The sequence below is a fragment of the Hippoglossus stenolepis genome, chromosome 2 (assembly GCF_022539355.2).
Source record: "Hippoglossus stenolepis isolate QCI-W04-F060 chromosome 2, HSTE1.2, whole genome shotgun sequence".
Taxonomy (NCBI): domain Eukaryota; kingdom Metazoa; phylum Chordata; class Actinopteri; order Pleuronectiformes; family Pleuronectidae; genus Hippoglossus; species Hippoglossus stenolepis.
Genome location: NC_061484.1, coordinates 14,651,004 through 14,668,279, shown reverse-complemented (window position 1 = coordinate 14,668,279; position 17,276 = coordinate 14,651,004). Strand labels below are relative to the sequence as shown.

Genomic DNA, 17,276 nt, shown 5'->3' with positions numbered 1-17,276 from the left:
TATGGCAGAGTTGGCACTACAAAATATACTGTTGTCCCATAACACACACTAGTTGCATGTAGCTGTTGTTTTGCTTTCTTGACATCAGAACTTCATTTTTGGCCCTGCAAGATATTTTCTATCTGGAGCTCTCTCTCTATATTTTTTAATAAAACATTGATTTCTCCAAGGAGTGAGCTTCCTTGGCACAAAGTGTGAAGCTTTTGGCCAATAAGAAACACTAACACTAACACTAGACAGTCAAACAGCTAAAGATGAAACCTCAGTCAGTTAGGAGTCTCACTTTCAGACTTCTCTCTTTCTGATCAAGGATTGAAAATTTCTTTATATCCCCAATGGAGGGATATTTGCTGTACAGTTGCTTGCCATACCTCCACTCAGTGTAAAAAAAACATCATGGATAGGTACGTCTGAATTATAAGTGGGGACTTCAATGTATAACAAGTTTTTGGAGAAAATCACTTTTCAGCCATTATTTAGACTTTTACAGATTTATCTACATATTTACAGATTTGTCTGCACATGTACAAAACTCAATACACTTGCAAACCTCATTTAGCATTTCCCATAGAATGCATTCAGTCTATGAGGTGCAAGTGTAAAAAGGTCACTCTCACCTGCAACAGGTTTCGAGTGACAGGTACACAGACTGAGAAAGACACAACTGCAGCTGAAAACTGACTGTCTGCGTGGACGGTAAAATCGTTACGGACCATAGTGTGACCAAACGGCAAAAAGCACTTCACACATAATGTTAGTAGGAACGTAAAAATGTTTTGGTTCAGTATGAAACTGTGGCGGGACATATTATTCAATAATCTGAATTTTAGGCCTTGAATACGTTAAAATATTACGTTCTTGGTCATAAATAGGTCCTTATTGAGTTAACATTCATTTAACATTACTTCCATTGTGTTTTAAAATAACTACGGCTACGAGGCAGCAAAGAAGAAAACCGCTGGCATTTTCACACTAGGAGGCAACTTGTCTGATTTTCTGAAATGAAAGGCTCGCCTCTTTTGCCCGCAAATTGATTTCATTCATGTAGCACAGTGTGCTCATGCTTATACTGCTGATGTAAAATGAAAACCTTGGAGCTCCAGGTTCGGAGATTACACGCTCCTCTATGGGTTTAGAAAAGCGAGTAACCTCATCTGTGTATGAAACATTTTCAGAAGCAGTTATGAAAAGCATAAAAACACACAAAAAACGTTCATAAACCAGTACCACCATATATCTCATTTAATAAAACAAACAAACAGCTTTAGTTGCTCTCAGACAGTGTGGGGTGACAGCTGCCCCCAAACAGTGTGGCATCAAAGGCAGCTGCCTCCAAACAGTCAAGCATTAAAGGCAGCTGCCTCTAAACACTGTGACAACAAAAGCAGCTGCCTTTACTCATCAGTGGAAGTTTCTGTTGACACCGGAAGTGCCTCTACGATCTGCCGCTGCCACGATTTGAGCTTGCCCTTTGATTTGACTTTTATTGATGAAAGTAGCCTCACAAAGTTTCTTAACACTCAACAGGAGGCAGGAAAAGTAGATTTCAGTTTTTCAGCCATGGCTGATAAAACACAAGGAGTCACTCAACTTGAACTGGAGGCTGTTATTGGCTTCAATGGTAAGTTTTCTAACCAACTTCCAACGGTTTCTAGTTGATGTTAAGCTAATGCTAATGCATATGTGTGATCATGAAACACCGTCAAAGCAATACATTAATACGAGAAGACTGGTCGTCCATGTTATATTGGAAGTGTGACTCCGAATTTTGGGGTAAATAGGTATTTAACGAACAATGTCAGTTGTGACCCTCCACAGTTGTTGTTCCTCATTATAATGTAAGATTAGATGCTGCTCCCTCCATGGAGATCATCTCCAAGAGATCAGAGCCACAGTCCTTTCATCTTATCTGCGACCTTCCAGCTTGCTGCTTTCAGTCTTCTAGCTGTCATGCATCCCGTTGTTAGTATTTGTTTGTTGTATTTGGACCGGGTTCCTTTGACAGAATAATTCAAAAGGCACAAAGAACAGTTATCACCAATGATGATTGCAAACAGTTTATTTTGTCTTCAGTTTCTGTATTAAAACATGTCAAATCTTATAGTATGCCACCCTTTCATTTCATCAGGACACATGTTTTCTGGCTTGAACGTACACCCAGACAGAGAGCACCTCATCTATCCTCTGGGATCCACGGTCATTCTGAAGAGTCTCACAGATGGCAAGCTGGAGTTCCTCCATGGACACACAAACAATATATCCTGTATTTCAGTGTCCAACAGTGGATTGTATATTGCCTCTGGACAGGTCAACTTCATGGGCTTTGAGGTAACATAATGTCAAAGTTTCTAGTATGGATTAGGATAACTCACTAAATTCCCATTATCATCAATTACTTGTTTGATTTATCCTTTTTGATGTGTGGTACATAAGGAAAGAGTGATTTTTGTTTGCATAACAAAATGTGGACTTGAATCATTTCAAAGTAAAGGATGGAAAAACACATTTATCACTTGGAACATTTAGAATAATTATTTACATATTTTCCTAGGCTCCAATTATTATCTGGGACTATACACAGCGATCAATCCATGCCCAGCTGAACCTCCACAAGGCGAAGGTAGAGGCGCTGGCCTTCTCTCCGAACGACAAGTACCTGGTGTCCCTCGGGGGTCAGGATGATGGCCGGTAAACATCATGTTTGGTCTAACTTGTGCTTGTAAATTGACTCAGATGTACAAACTCTCAATTTTGTTGAGTGTGTGATGTGTGTTTTCTGTGTGTTGTCAGCATATTCCTTTGGGATATTGAGACCAAGGAGTTCATCTGTGGAAGCCCAGCCTCAGCTAATAGTTCTGGTCACTGCTTCACTCTGCAGTACTCGAATACCAACGACAACGTCTTTGTTTCTGCTGGGAAGTGAGTGAATGGTGTTCCCTGTTAATGTGGCTTTGATGTTTGAATCTGCAACTATTTTAAATAAAAATATTTGGGGGGGGGGACAGCGAAACACTGCGAGTCTGGGAGCTGAACCTCACCAACCGGAAGATCACAGCCACAGAGTGTCAGACAGGAAAGCTCAGGAGGATGGTGAAGTGTATAGAGGTATGAGGCTGTGAGAGTTTTTCATTCACATCATATTGTTTATCCAGCTTATTAAACTATTTTTAACCACTTTGATGTTTATATGAGTTTTGCTTAATGGCTTTTGTCAGTTTGACTGCTGATACAACTGTTGTAGTCCCATTTGGGGAGATATACAGCCACTAAAGAATGCACACAAGCACACCACTGAATGGGATATCACACACTTTCATGAAATAAAAAACTTATAGTCCACTAGATATGATATTAAGATAGCATTGGTCAGGTTGACTTGTTTGTATATCACACAGATCTCAGAGGACGATCAGTTCATTTTCTGTGGCACTACCAGTGGAGACATAATGAAGATCAACCTGAATTCGAGGCTCCTGAGTGACTGTGGTCCAGTTAAATCAAAATACAGCCTGGTAAGTCAGCCTCATGAGGCGCAACACGGGTCATTTCAGCTGTTGTTCACTTGCACTGTCATGTTTCCTGCTTTGTAAATCGTGCTGATACCGTTTTCCTGTTTGAACGCTCCTTGGAAAATATATGCAATGGTTGATATTGTGAAGTTTATTTGATCAGCAGCTGTAATTTCTCAATTTGTTTTTATGCTCCTTATATTCTTTTATTTATAAAGTGTGGTAGCTTTTAGGTTATACGTCCTGTAGGTAATTCACACAGCTCTTCAATATTCGACCAGATCTTTGTAGATAGATTGATCAATCAGCTTGCATCAAAGAACTAGTTCTTTGAGAAGTGATATATTGTTTGTGTACATAATACGTCATTTAAAGTCATGCCTTTTCTGTGCAGGGGGTCAGTGTCCTGAAAATACTGAAGTCTGGGTACCTACTTCTAGGATCTGGATCCGGTACCATCACTCTGTGTTCCAGTACTACCTTCAAAATTCTCAAGTGAGTCTAAAAACTGTATCATTATATCATGTATATATGCACAGACACACAAACACACACACACACACACACACACACACACACACACACACACACACACACCACACACACACACACACACACACACACAATTGACTGTAGTCAATACCAATGTAATGTTAACTGTTTAACTTTATTTTGATCTCTTTTTCCACATTAGGAAAGTTCAGGTGGAAAAGGGGGTGACCTCCATTGCTTTAAGAGGAGAAGACGACCAGTTCTATGTTGGGACAGAGGCTGCTCAGATGCACCGCATCAGTTACGTGGACTTCAAGGCTGAACTCGTGTCCAGCAGCCACACCAGTGCTGTCAAGGACATAGCCATCTTTATGTAAGTAGGAGACAGAGAGGAAGAGAGGAAGAGTCAAAGTCATCAGTCAATAATCCCACCAGAGAGTAAAATGGCTTCTGGCCTTGTTTCAGCTTTAATAATTGACAGAATATTTTTACCATTGAGGTTAACATGAATTAGGTATATGTCATGCAGTGTTTAAGTTCAGTCTTGTATATATTATATTCAATTGTAATCATAAAAGCCTCTTACAAAATGTCTATACAACCTCCAACAAAGATATATCAAATAGCTTAACTGTTTTTCTCAAGCTTGTCATGCAGCGAAGATGAACTTTGCAAGCAGGCAACATCATACCAGCGTGTATTGGATTGCCTCTAATTTAGAGTCAGACAGAAACAGACCTGGTGATATATTTCAGCAACGATCACAACAAGTAATTCAGCCATTCAGCATATTGTTATGTTATTTTGCCCCCTGGCTGAATAATTCCCTACCAGTCACAAATCCTTCCTCTTGCAGGTAAACAATATGCACCCAAGGGAAATCCTCTGATATTCTGTAGAACAACAAAACTAAATCTTTCCTAATATTACATGAACATATAGTGATGATTCCTAAACCTCTAATGTGACTAGTTGTATTTCTTTCTTTGGCAAAAAAACGTGACCTTTTAACTTTTTTAAAAACTTTAAATTTCTCCTTGTGCATAACTTCAGTACCACATTGTGCTCACTAGAGGGTGACATATGAATGCCTCATCCATGTCACTCCATTTTGAGCTTAGAAAAACTGTTTTAATTGTAGATATATTGTACATAGACGTGGGTTTTGAATCTAACTTTATAATATAAATAATGTTATGGAGTTCTGGTTGCTTTTAATCAATGAGCAAATCATTTTATAAAAGGTAGTTATAACCACATTCATGTGGTTAAAGTTATAACTATAATTCATCTCTGTCTTTTTTGTTTTTCTGCCAGGGGAACCTCTGAATTATTTGGAACCTGCTCTGAGCAGGACATCAAGCTGTGGCACATTGACAACCCTAAAGAGCTGCTGTGCATAACTGTACCCAACAAGACCTGTAATGCCCTGGACTTCATGGCTAATGGACAAAGCATCATTAGTGGTGAGAATCAGGGAGAGATGTCTGTAAACAACACACTGGAGCTTACTGCTCCAAGGCTCTGTTTTTGTTTCTTGATGTGAACTGTAGTTCAGCCTTGTTTATATTGGTCACTGGTGGGCATGAACCACTAACACCTCTGCTAATATTATACTATTTTACCTACTGAAATCAAACTTATCTTAGCTTTGAACTGATGTCTCTATTTTCCAGCATGGAACGATGGTGGGATTCGTCAGTTTGGGCCAGAAAGCGGTCGGCTCATGCTCATCATTAACAATGCACACAAAAAGGGGGTGACATCCATCGCTGGCACCAGGGACTCCAAGAGGATCATCAGTGGAGGGGGAGACGGGAAGGTCAGGAGTCATTAACAGTGATATGCTTCAAACTAATACTTCAGTTTCCTTATCAAGTAAAAATAAAAAACAAAGCAACACATTCTAATTCTCCAAATACCATGATAATAAATAGATTTTACAATTTCAGTACCCACCAATCCTTCCAAGATGTGCAGTAAACAGCTGGTTACTCAACACATTATCTTCTGGACATTTTCGTTTTAAATATGAAGCTACATGGTTAAATAGTAACTGAATATAAATTTGTTTTTTTTTATACTTAAGCTAACCTTATCACTCAGCTACATTATTCATACCTGACAGTATATAAAGGCCAAACTGATTAGAGGAAAGAAGACATCCTGCTTTATAAGTTTGTATAAGCAGCGGTCTAGACTTTTGTGACGGAGCTTCTTAATGCAGGTGGTCACATAATGTAGAGCAACAGGATTGAAAGTGACACAATCTAAAGCTAACTGAGAAACAGCAACTTCTGCAGCCACACATGGTGATGAGTTCTGTTAGACTCTATGAAAACAAAGCCTTTCAACCCCCTGACCAGAGCTCTGACTGCGTAGTCCCACTCACTGAACCGAGACGGAACTGAACAGTGGCTATTACCCATGATCCCGGGCGGCTTTAACAAATACACCAAACTCTGTTTAGAAGTCTTCATGTTTTAAAAGTTTCCTCACTGAATATTGGAGATAGATTACTTCTAAAATCAGCATTACTTTCAGCATTACTGCTGAACTTCTTGGGCCTGATTTGTTATCAGTCATTTGCACACTTCACAGGAGATTGTACCCACTCACCAAAGTTACACAGCAAGAACAGGTGTTCAGGGTGAGGAGTGGGAATGAAAGTGGCTCCATTCTTCCTATTACAACTCAGTGTCACATCAAACTCAAATTTGAAAAATTGCATATAGTTGCTTTGCTTTAATCTATTTAAATTCTATGGTACAGATGCAGGGCTACTGTGCACACACACAAATATTTTAACATTTATGTTCAAACCATTGAGACTGCATTATAACAGATTTACAAAAGAAAGGCCGCATATAGTTGTACTATTCCATTGCATTACAAATCACTGAAAGAAAGACAAGGGAGTATTTTAATATGAATAATATCTGACGTACAAAAGCATATCCTGTGAGGCTTAATGGGTTCTCCTATTGTAGGTGCGTGTGTGGGAGCTGCAGAAACAAGGCCATCGACTGCTGGAGACCATGACAAAGCACAAAGGCCCTGTGACTTGTATCCAAGTCAAGAGCGACGACAGTGAGTGTGTCTCTGTCAGCACTGATGGTTCCTGCATCATCTGGGACCTTGTGTGAGTAGCTCATCTGCATATACGCAAACACATGTGAACTTCAATTCACAGAGCAAAAACACCCATTTCACACATACTGTATTTACCTTTATTCTTGTATAATTACTGAATACAGTACTCTCCTGGGTTTTCTAATTCATTTTTAGTTTATGTTCGTGGTTGTAGCAAATACAATACAATCCTGTGATTCATTGGTCAAATGTTAATTCCACCCATAAACTCAAAGTGGGTGAATCTTAAATTAGAGTTTTCTAACACTCAGCTGGGTCTATTTAGCTGAGAGGACATGAATTGAAAGATATTTAATTAGATATAAAATGTCTAATAAGAATAATAAGCATCAGAGAGGCGATGGAGAGTCTGCATGCACTATATGTAGGCAGTGCTGACTTTTCACATTGTAATAATGGAATTTTTTATTGGTTGCAAAAGTTAATGTTTTACTACACTATTTACTGCTATGACGATTACATCATCGCTATCATATGATCACAAATAGAGATACCTCAAGAAATGCATTTTTGAATTTTTTTACTTTTTCATCATGTCACTTATCACATGACATCATATGATGACGAATTATTTTCTGGTCAATACAAGCTTTAGATTGTCTCTCTGTGATTTGTAGAGGCCGTTCTGCCTGTTTGTAATGGGCTGTTTCTTTGGCCTGCGTTAATTCCGGCTTCAGCTTTCTCTCTGAAATTGTAAAAGCGACCTGCAGTTATTAAAGTTAGTAAGAAAGTAAAGGCCTCAGTCAACTTAATCCTGTGGCCAAGCCTGCTGTTCACCTGTTTATTCAAAGCTTGACTCAGTACGCAGGACCCCGAAGTGAAGAATCAGTTGTTATCAGCCCCAAAAGTTGTGAATGTATCTTCACAACTTCCGATTTTCTATTGTCATTTCTTTTTCTGGTGGTTATGTATATCATTAGCAAGTTTTTTATTTCATCCTCTGGCTCTTCTGCATCTCTTCCTGTAGGCGATTCATGAGTCTTCAGATGATGGCCACCAACACGATATGTAGGGCAGTGTGCTACCACCCAGAGGAACACCAGATCATTACCAGTGGCACGGACAGAAAGGTGAGCCTCCGGACTTTAACTCAGTACCTATAGTGCATAATAATTGTAGAGTCCAACTAGAGTAATCCATTACATTAATCTAAAAAATCCATCCATGTATCGGTCTTGGTTGGTTTTAGGCACTGGGATGTAAGAGCTGGTTAGTAAATAATTCCCAGGGACTCATAACAGAGCCACTCATCCCTCGCAGGAAAAAAAACACAGTGATTGAAAATCCCTCTGTGTGCAAAGAGACTGACACTCGACAATCATAATCTAGATATCTCATTATGCTGTTATTGTCGTTATAATCTCCACTCAGTGAAAAGCCTGTCTCTCTTGTAAGATCAGCAGACTTGCACGAGCACACACACACTTGCGTGTCTGTAGATTAGCTCGAAAAGCTCCTAATTTGTTTCCAGGCTCAACATAATTAAGCCACCGTGTTGGCTGCTAGTCACTGTGGCAAAAACACTCAACACTCACACTCGGAGTCATTGTGATTAACTCAAAACCACTTATTTACATAAAGTCACAAGTTCGCCGTGGCAGAGTGAAATGCTTATTTCCTTGATTGTGCACTTCATCCGCACCCCTTAAACCCCGCCACACACACCCGGCCATACTGTTCTCTCCCCCCGCACGTTGGGAGGAGAGGAAAAGTTGTGTTGATTAACACAGCGCTGTGGATATGCTGAGCCTATTTAGAGCGAGAGTGGAGCAGGACAGATTTTCAGCTACTTTTTGTTTCCCTAAACTGCTCTCAAAGCCACAAATGGAGGTTGTCATACATAGGTTGTCAAAACGTAGGAATACTTGTTAGCTTCGCAGAAATGTCACTCCGTTGCCTCTCTCCATTGGGTCTAATGTTAATTTTGAGAGGAAATTTCTGGAAGGAACAAATCAGTCAAACCATTCTAACTCGATCCCATTTCTTTTCCCAGATTCTCACGGTGTCTTAATTTCACAGATAGGACTTATAGTTTTTGAATAAGAAGCAGTTGTTCGAGGACTGCGCTAGAGCATAGAGCTGTCTCTTCCCCATTGGGTCTAATGTTAATTTTGAGAGGAAATTTCTGGAAGGAGCCACACTTTTCTAACTCGCTCCCATGGTCAAATTTTTTGACTCTAACCAGTAAAAAATATATATCTTTAGGTTCGGCAAAGTCTTGGGATTCTCACGGTGTTTATATTTCACAGATAGGACTTATAGTTTTTGAATAATCGCATGTTGTTCGAGGGCTTTGCTAGAGTTTAGCTTTCTCTTTTCTAGTGTGTTTAGCCAGGAAAGATTCCGTTGATGTCTTAGATGTTGCGATTCAAGCAGGAGCATGTTTTTAGAAGCCCAAGAGGTATTGAGGATGACTACTGAGCAGGCCACATGGCAGTCTGTAGACAGCCATACAAGCCATTAGCCAGTCGGATTTATCTTTAGTCTTTGCGTTCGTTACTATTTTTGTTTGTTGTTTTGCTGGCTGTTTGGCTTGACTCCCAAGAGTTTGGATCTGTCTCTCTCTCTCTCTCAAGTTGGCACAGTCTCTCTCTCTCTCACCTACCTGGATCATGTTATAAACATGCAGCTTTTATAAATGTCTCTCTCAAGCCGGCAGCAAGCACTAGGCACACATTCAAAATTTCTCGGCAGGAGGAATTTTCTAGTTTACCTTTTATTATCTTAATTAATGCTTTTAAGATCTAATCAGTTTGGTGGTTTACTGTAAATACAGGGAGGAACCCTTGTTTGTGTCCTCTACCGTGATGATTCTGCTGCTGGTGATATAAATAACTTCAGCTAACAAGTGCCTTTTTGTGAGACTGGATACTTTGGCAGCTGTGAAGCCCCAGGGATGTTTAAATCTCATTCAAATCAGCAAACATAGTCTCACAAGTAGTGTAGGGTTAGGGTTAGGTAACCTTAACCCTTAACCCTAACCCTGATAGAATCTGACCACAGACCTGCTCATTTCCATACAGAGTGAGAATAATGGAAGTTCAGTTTTAAAGTGTCATTTTGCATATTTCAGAATGTATATGATGATGTAATAGAATAATACCACAACAAGGAGTTGTCATCAGCTTTATCGTCCGTGTAGTTTGCCATTTGTCTGTTCAACAGCTATGCATCATCCATCAATAGCAACTGAATGAAGCCAAAATATCCCAGATATGGTTGCAGCCATCTTGCGCTGAAGACGTCATTTGGAGCAGGTGCCTGCGCAGCAGCGATCAGGAATAGAGCCGCGGTAGCAAGGTCCCACATAAACATGCGCTCAACGAATAGCGAGTCAGTCTCAGCTGTCAATCATGATGTTTCAACCTATTTTCATAGCATCAAATAACAAATCGAATCCAAACCTAAAACTAACACTTGAACATACATCAGTGTGATAAGATCTACCATAAATGACAGAAACCAGAAATATTGTATTTGACATGTACTTTCACGTTTTAGTTTGGTCCATGTTCCATCCACTAACATGAAGGAGGCGGGGTTTATGACCCATACCGCAGCCAGCCACTAGGAGGCAACATGTCGGCCATTTTTATATACTCTATACTTCAAATTCCAGCAAAGTGATCGAAAGGCCATGTTTCATTTATGACACATGCTTGATTTTTTTCCTTTGTTGTCTTATTTTATTTCACTTCGCTTCACTTTATTCGATTCAACGCTACAAAAACAGTGAAGAAACGAGACACAACAATATCAGTGTACATCATACTTAACATACATATACACTTTGGTTCTACCTCCATCTAGGCTAGGACATTGACTTCCATAAACAATGCCGATAATGAACCCACCAACATTTTATCATTTATGTGTGTTTTGTGTTTGTCTCAGGTTGCCTACTGGGACGTGTACGAAGGTGCTACCATAAGAGAAGTGGAGGGCTCGCAGTCTGGGCCCATTAACGCCTTGCACATCTCCCAGGACGGCAAACACTTTGTGACGGGTATGGCCCATTACATCTCTGCTGCTTGTTACATTGCTCATTTTATAAATTTATTGTATGTTTATATTTATCTATTTCCAATTAATATAATTTAACCAAGTCCCCAAGCTCCTGGATTATTGTTGAATCAGTATCGTCTTGTCTCGGGTTATTTCTGATGCTTTTTTACTCTTAAATATTGAGTGTTTTCATCTCTTCAGAGCCTTTGTTTTAGCTGTAATCAAACTTACTTATACATTTCTCTCCCTTCCACACAAGGTGGAGAAGACAAGCTGGTGAAGGTGTGGGACTACATGGAAGGTGCAGTGACACACGTGGGGGTAGCTCATGGTGTCACTATCACCAGCATCAAGATCTGCTCCAACAACCGCACCTTAGTCAGCACCAGCGAAGATGGAGCCGTTCTCCGCTGGAGGTTCCCTCATCCGTCTTCCTCCTAATGTGACACTCCATGAGGCAGCAGGAACTTTTAATCCAGTGCCACCACATTCATATTATATATTTATCAAAAATTCTCCTGAAATCTTTCCTCTGATGCAAATACTATCATAAGAAACCGGTTTTACGTTCTTTCATTGTCTTACATTAGGGAGTATACAGTGACATTGTTCGTCAAAGTGACAGGTGGAACTTTTGAACCCGCCCTCGACCAATAGGAGGCTGCCACGTCACGTTGTCCGGCCTCCTGAGCCCGACCCCTTCCAATGAGCATCTGCCACGACACTCTTCGTCAAGGTGACAGGTACCACGCCCCCTTCCAAGAGAAGCTGTCACGCCATGGTGTCCCGCCCCTTGGCCGATGAGAGGGTGAACCAATGAGAAGGCTGGACATTGTGGGGTGGATGTGAACCAATGAGAAGCCTGGACATCGTGGGGTGGATGGTCATTGATTGAAGAATGAGAGGTTTATATTTATTTTTTGACTCCTCACCGTCTGTACCTGTAACTTTTGGGAATTGTCGTGTCGTCCATCTTTATTTTACTTTGCTTCATTATTTGATTTGATTCTAAGCTACAACAAGAGTGAAGAAAAGAGACACCACAATATCAGTGTACATCATACTTAATATACATATTGTGGCATCACAAGGGGCCATGTAGTAGAGGGGTGCTACATTCGTTTTCAAGATCGGCTGCCACAACACAAAATGGCTGCCGATGCACACACTACAGCTACCAGACTGCCTCACCACTCACCCAGGTGTAGGTGTTTAAGCCACCTAATAGAGGCAGGACTGGAGAGCTACAGAGAGGAGAGGAGCAGAGGGACAGAGACCACATGGCTGGATGGACCTCGGAGAACAAACTTAGACTGGAGAACTACATGAAAAACCTCTCGTCCTATCGTACTAAAATTCCTGTGCCTCGAGGCTGGACTCATTTCTTAAATACGCTGGTGGAAATCAACGTTCCCTTATCTCTGGTGAATAACTCAAGCTTGTCTCAGATTGGACGGGGAAAAAACCCAGACGACGAAACGGAAAAAGTCCCCCTTACGAACCACTTATGGACCAAAGAGTCCATGGATCCGTTTATCCCCATAAATATTTGTAATCAACACTATTACTCAATAAAAATACTTTTATTAAATGCATCGGGTCTTTAAACATTTCCAATGAGCAAGCTTGGTGGCAAGAGGAGTTAAAATTGATCATACAATGTTTAAATTTGTCAGAAAAATCTGGTTCTGTAGAGGGTCCTGAAGGATGTGGAGAAATGGAGCCAACACCACCAGACTTCTTTTTTGGAGGCATTACAGTGTGGTCCTACGTTTTCCTCAAATATGTCATCTTCCATTTCATTCACAAGGTGCAAGATCCTTTTCTGTGGGTCATGAGTTGATTTGCTCTGCATGTGCCCAATGTTTGGTTGAACTGGTGTGCAAAGTCTCAGTTCTGTAATTTACACAGATTTCTTAGATTTGCAGGTTGTACCCCTGGTCTTCATCTGTGATTAAAGTATGACTTTGAAGTTGATCAAAGGAATCCTCCTTTGATAGGAATCCTCCTTTGATCAACTTCAAAGTCATACTAGTGTTGTAGAATGAAACAGATCATAGCAAATTAGCTCACCTATTTAAGAGAAACATTTGTCAGTGGAACCAGACACGACGACCGTGAGCCAACATCAGACACACGAGAAACTTCTCTCCAGTGACTTTCGACCATCACAAGACAAGAGAATACTCTACAAAAACCTTTGTACACAGCTACAGAAGAAAGTACTCTACAGAAACCTTCTTGCTACACTGCAGCACCTGTTAATCGACATGGAGAGGATCAAAAGCTCAGGAGATGAGCAACACAAGTGCAGCATGAAGAAAAGGCTCCGCCGAGCCCTCCAGGACTCGCAGAGGGAGAACCAGGAGCTGGCGGCTGAAAACGCCCGTCTGAAGGAGCTGGAGGCTGAAAGCGCCCGCCTGGAGGAGCTAGAGGCTGAAAACGCCTGGCTGAAGGAGCTGGAGGTACTAAACGGCCGACTGGAGGCTGAAAATGCCTTGCTGAAGGCTGAAAATGCCCGGGTGAAAGACCTGGAGGCTGAAAACCAACGGCTGGAGAAGCTGAGGGCTGAAAACGCTGCTCTCAAAAAGCAGATCACCATGAAAAATATTTCCTGGGGAGAAGAGAGGAAGAAGATGGTCGAGAAGTTGAAGTATTCTGCCTCACATCTGTTGAAGTCCAAAGACGACCTGACCAGCTTGATTCAGCTCGTGGAGTCTGAAAAAGCCAAAAAGAAGGAGCTGGAGAAGGAGCTCAGAAACATGAACATGAGCTTTAAAGTAAAAGAGGAAGAGGTCATCTCCCTCTTTAAAGTAAAAGAGGAAGAGGTCGTCTCCCTGAATGCAGACCTGAAGCTCCAGCAGGACAAGCTGCAGCACTACATCCTCAAAAGTGAGGGCAGGTCCGAGGAAATAGAGGAGCTGCAAAAAAAAATGAGAGACTTCGATGAAAGGTGGTCCACCGAGCAAGAGGAGTCCCTAGAAAAGGAAATCAAGCTGGAGGACGCCATAAAACTTCTGATCCAGCAGAACATTGTGCTTCAGGTACGTTACACCAACTCATTCTGATTGAATAATATTGGATTGTTGATTTGTTTCCGATTCAGACTTTGAAAAAGAAAAGAGTGAAACTTCTGTTGTCTCTGTGTTTTCAGGAACAGGTCTTGAAGACCGACAGCTACAAGGAGAGGGTCAAGAAGGAGAAAGAGGAGAAGAAAGAAAAGAAGAAGAGCGAGAAGGAGGAGAAGATGGAGAAGAAAGAAAGGAAGAAGGAGGAGAAGATGAAAAAGAAAGAAAGGAAGAAGGAGGAGAAGATGAAAAAGAAAGAAAGGAAGAAGAGAGAGAAGGAGGAGAATGAGGGGACGACGAGGAGGAGGTTCCCCTGTTTTCTCTTCAACTTCAAACCCTCCTAATCTCCTCTCCCATCCTTTCTCTCCCTCTGCCCTGTCAATCATCCCCTCATCCCAGCTCCCCCCACTACCTTACACCTTAACCCCCTACCCTCCTTACCCTCTTCCCTCCCCTCCCTTCCTCACCCTCCATCTACCTGTATGTGTTAGAAAATTAAAAAGAACGATCTATCAATAACAGTGACCTTTCCTCTGTCTAGTGATTCCAGAAAGCTCTGTCGGTATGTGACTTGTATATCTCAAGAACTGTTCTTCTTATCAGCAGTTTTTGTGACTGTTGTGATTTCTTTTTTAATAAACTTTGAATAAACAGACAACCAGCGCTGTGGCTGATGTTTGATCCACAATCAAAATGATGAAAACCAAACATTTATATGTAAAAAAACCTAAATATCTATTTATATTTTATTCCTTTGTATTTTAGCTGGAAAACACACATTCTCCGCAGCACTATCCTTTTATTAGATTTAATTATATTATTTTGAAAGACATTGACAGACTATGTATCTACTTAACTAAGGTATGTTTACTTAGTTTTTCTGCTTATTATTCTACATCAAAATATACAGAGGCTGTACATCATGTAATAACTCCGCTGCAGAGATCACATGGTTTTGTTGACACCCCATCGACACCGGTGTCGGCTATCCTCACAACAAACTCTCTTTACGTCTTCATCCAGTTGTACCTGTCTGCAATGCATTTCAATGAAAATGCCAATCACCCTTAAGCTGGGGTCGACAACCTTTACTATCAAAAGAGTCATTTTGCCCGCTCTTCCACCAAATGAAATTCGTCTGGAGCCCCAAAACATATTTGATAACACAACTTATACAGACCCGGGGCCTGTCTGTGTGTACGTGTCTGATCCCTTTCATCGTATGATAACAGATTTTGATCAGTTCATTGTTCACAAAAAAGTATGAACGCCGTTCATGCACAACACTGTACAGTGAGTACAGTACCAGATTCATAAACATTTATATAGAAATCACAAACGCATGCCTCTAAAAAGAGGAGGAAGAATTTGAAAATTCTTCAACCTTAGTTCTGTAAAATGTATCCCGGTGTCACGGGTGGCGAGTTTATTAATCCTTCCCCTTTTTCTTTGGTTGTCGTCGCCGTGGTAAGTCCCAGCCCTGTCCCTGTGTTGCTCATGTCAAGCGTTTTATTGCATGTTAATTGGTGTTCTGTTTGTTTTCATTTTGCTTGTTGATTTATGCATTTATTTGAGTTATATTAAAGTTCTTTGTTTATTAGTTAAACACGTCTCTTGCCCCGTGATTTAAACGAACCTGTGCTGTTGCACTTACAATATTTGAGTTATTTCCTGGAGGTGAAATTCCCCAGGTGGCGTTGTGGCAAACTCTCACTATCCCCGCTTTCCCATCTCGCTACACCTGTCTACTTTCTGTTGTCCAGAAGAATGCTAAATTGTACTCGCACATCCTAGTCACATGTAGCTGTTGTTTTGCTTTCTTGACATCAGAACTTCATTTTTGGCCCTGCCAGATACTTTCTATCTGGAGCTCTCTCTCTATATTTGTTAATAAAACATTGATTTCTCCAAGGAGTGAGCTTCCTTGGCACAAAGTGTGAAGGTTTTGGCCAATAAGAAGCACATAAATGCCAGGATACCACGCACACCAGACAGTCAAACAGCTAAAGATGAAACCTCAATCAGGTAGGAGTCTCACTTTCAGACTTTTCTCTTTCTGATCAAGGATTGAAAATTTCTTTATAACCCCAATGGAGGGGTATCTGTCTTCCCCGGCCAAAATGTGGACATTGCTGTCTTCAAATGAATGTCCCTTGTCCTTTAGATGTAGGTGGGCTGCTGAGTCCTGACCTGAGGAGCTGGCTCTCCTGTCCTGTGCAATGCTTGTGTGAAGGGGTTGTTTAGTTTCTAGCAATGTAAGGACCCTACAAGTTGAAGATTCAGTGTGTAGAATCTAGTGACATCTAGTGGTGGAGTTGCATGTTGCAGCTGAATACCCCTCACCTCACCCTCCCCTTCCAAACATGAAAGAGAACCTGTGGTAGCCTTCAGGTGTCATAAAAACTCAGAAGGTGTTTAGTTTGTCCAGTTTGGACTACTGCAAAAACAAATGGAGCCCTCCTCAGAGAGGACCCGCTCCCCATGTTAATATAAAGTATTTAAATATAAAGGTAAAAAAAACAATTCATACAATTTAGATGATAACACACTAGTGAAAACATCCCTAAGATTATGTTATAACCAATTTCTGCCAATAGATTTTTTTCACCTAAATCCTACACACTGGACCTTTAAATATGTCTGGGACTCCCAGCAGTCAGTTAGAACTGAACAAGCCTCTTGGATGAGAGGTGAAACGTTTTCAAGAACCTCAACCAAGTCCAGTTGACTGGACTGCTTTCAGGACTTGGATTTGTCACAAAGTTTGTTTCTTCCCACCTCTGAGTATATTATAGGCTATATATCATGGGCCTACTGTATTTCTTACTTTCCTCTTCCTCAACTCTCTGTGGAATATTCCCAGCATCATCGGTTGCCATAGCATTTACCCAAACACTTGCGGAGGTGTGTTCCCATCTTCTTCCGGTTCTTCCTGTCAATCACTCAGCATCACTCCTCCTCCTCCTCCTCCTCCTCTCGCGCTCGGCCGCAGCAGCCGCGAGCTTCAGTGTGACACGCGCACAGCCAGCACGCGGGGAACCAACCAAAA

At 41.1% G+C, this 17,276-nt stretch overlaps 1 protein-coding gene across 1 annotated transcript; it reads left to right on the top strand.

Moving 5' to 3' along the window:
• The first annotated feature begins 1,560 nt into the window (after positions 1-1,560).
• On the top strand, positions 1,561-11,600 carry LOC118123584 (cilia- and flagella-associated protein 52). The gene is made up of 14 exons (XM_035181076.2): positions 1,561-1,621; positions 2,129-2,328; positions 2,552-2,688; positions 2,791-2,919; positions 3,006-3,105; positions 3,396-3,512; positions 3,904-4,004; positions 4,204-4,374; positions 5,319-5,467; positions 5,678-5,823; positions 6,992-7,143; positions 8,122-8,224; positions 11,049-11,160; positions 11,419-11,600. The coding sequence occupies exons 1-14, from the start codon at positions 1,561-1,563 to the stop codon at positions 11,598-11,600; spliced, it is 1,860 nt and encodes a 619-aa protein (XP_035036967.2).
• Positions 11,601-17,276: the final 5,676 nt, after the last annotated feature.

What these genes read in the sequence shown, in the direction of transcription:
- LOC118123584 (XM_035181076.2), top strand. Translation starts at nt 1,561, where the DNA reads ATGGCTGATAAAACACAAGGAGTCACTCAACTTGAACTGGAGGCTGTT. An exon ending in TCAACTTCATGGGCTTTGAG is followed by an intron (nt 2,329 to 2,551) that starts GTAACATAATGT and finishes ATATTTTCCTAG; the next exon opens with GCTCCAATTATTATCTGGGA. An exon ending in GGATGGTGAAGTGTATAGAG is followed by an intron (nt 3,106 to 3,395) that starts GTATGAGGCTGT and finishes TATATCACACAG; the next exon opens with ATCTCAGAGGACGATCAGTT.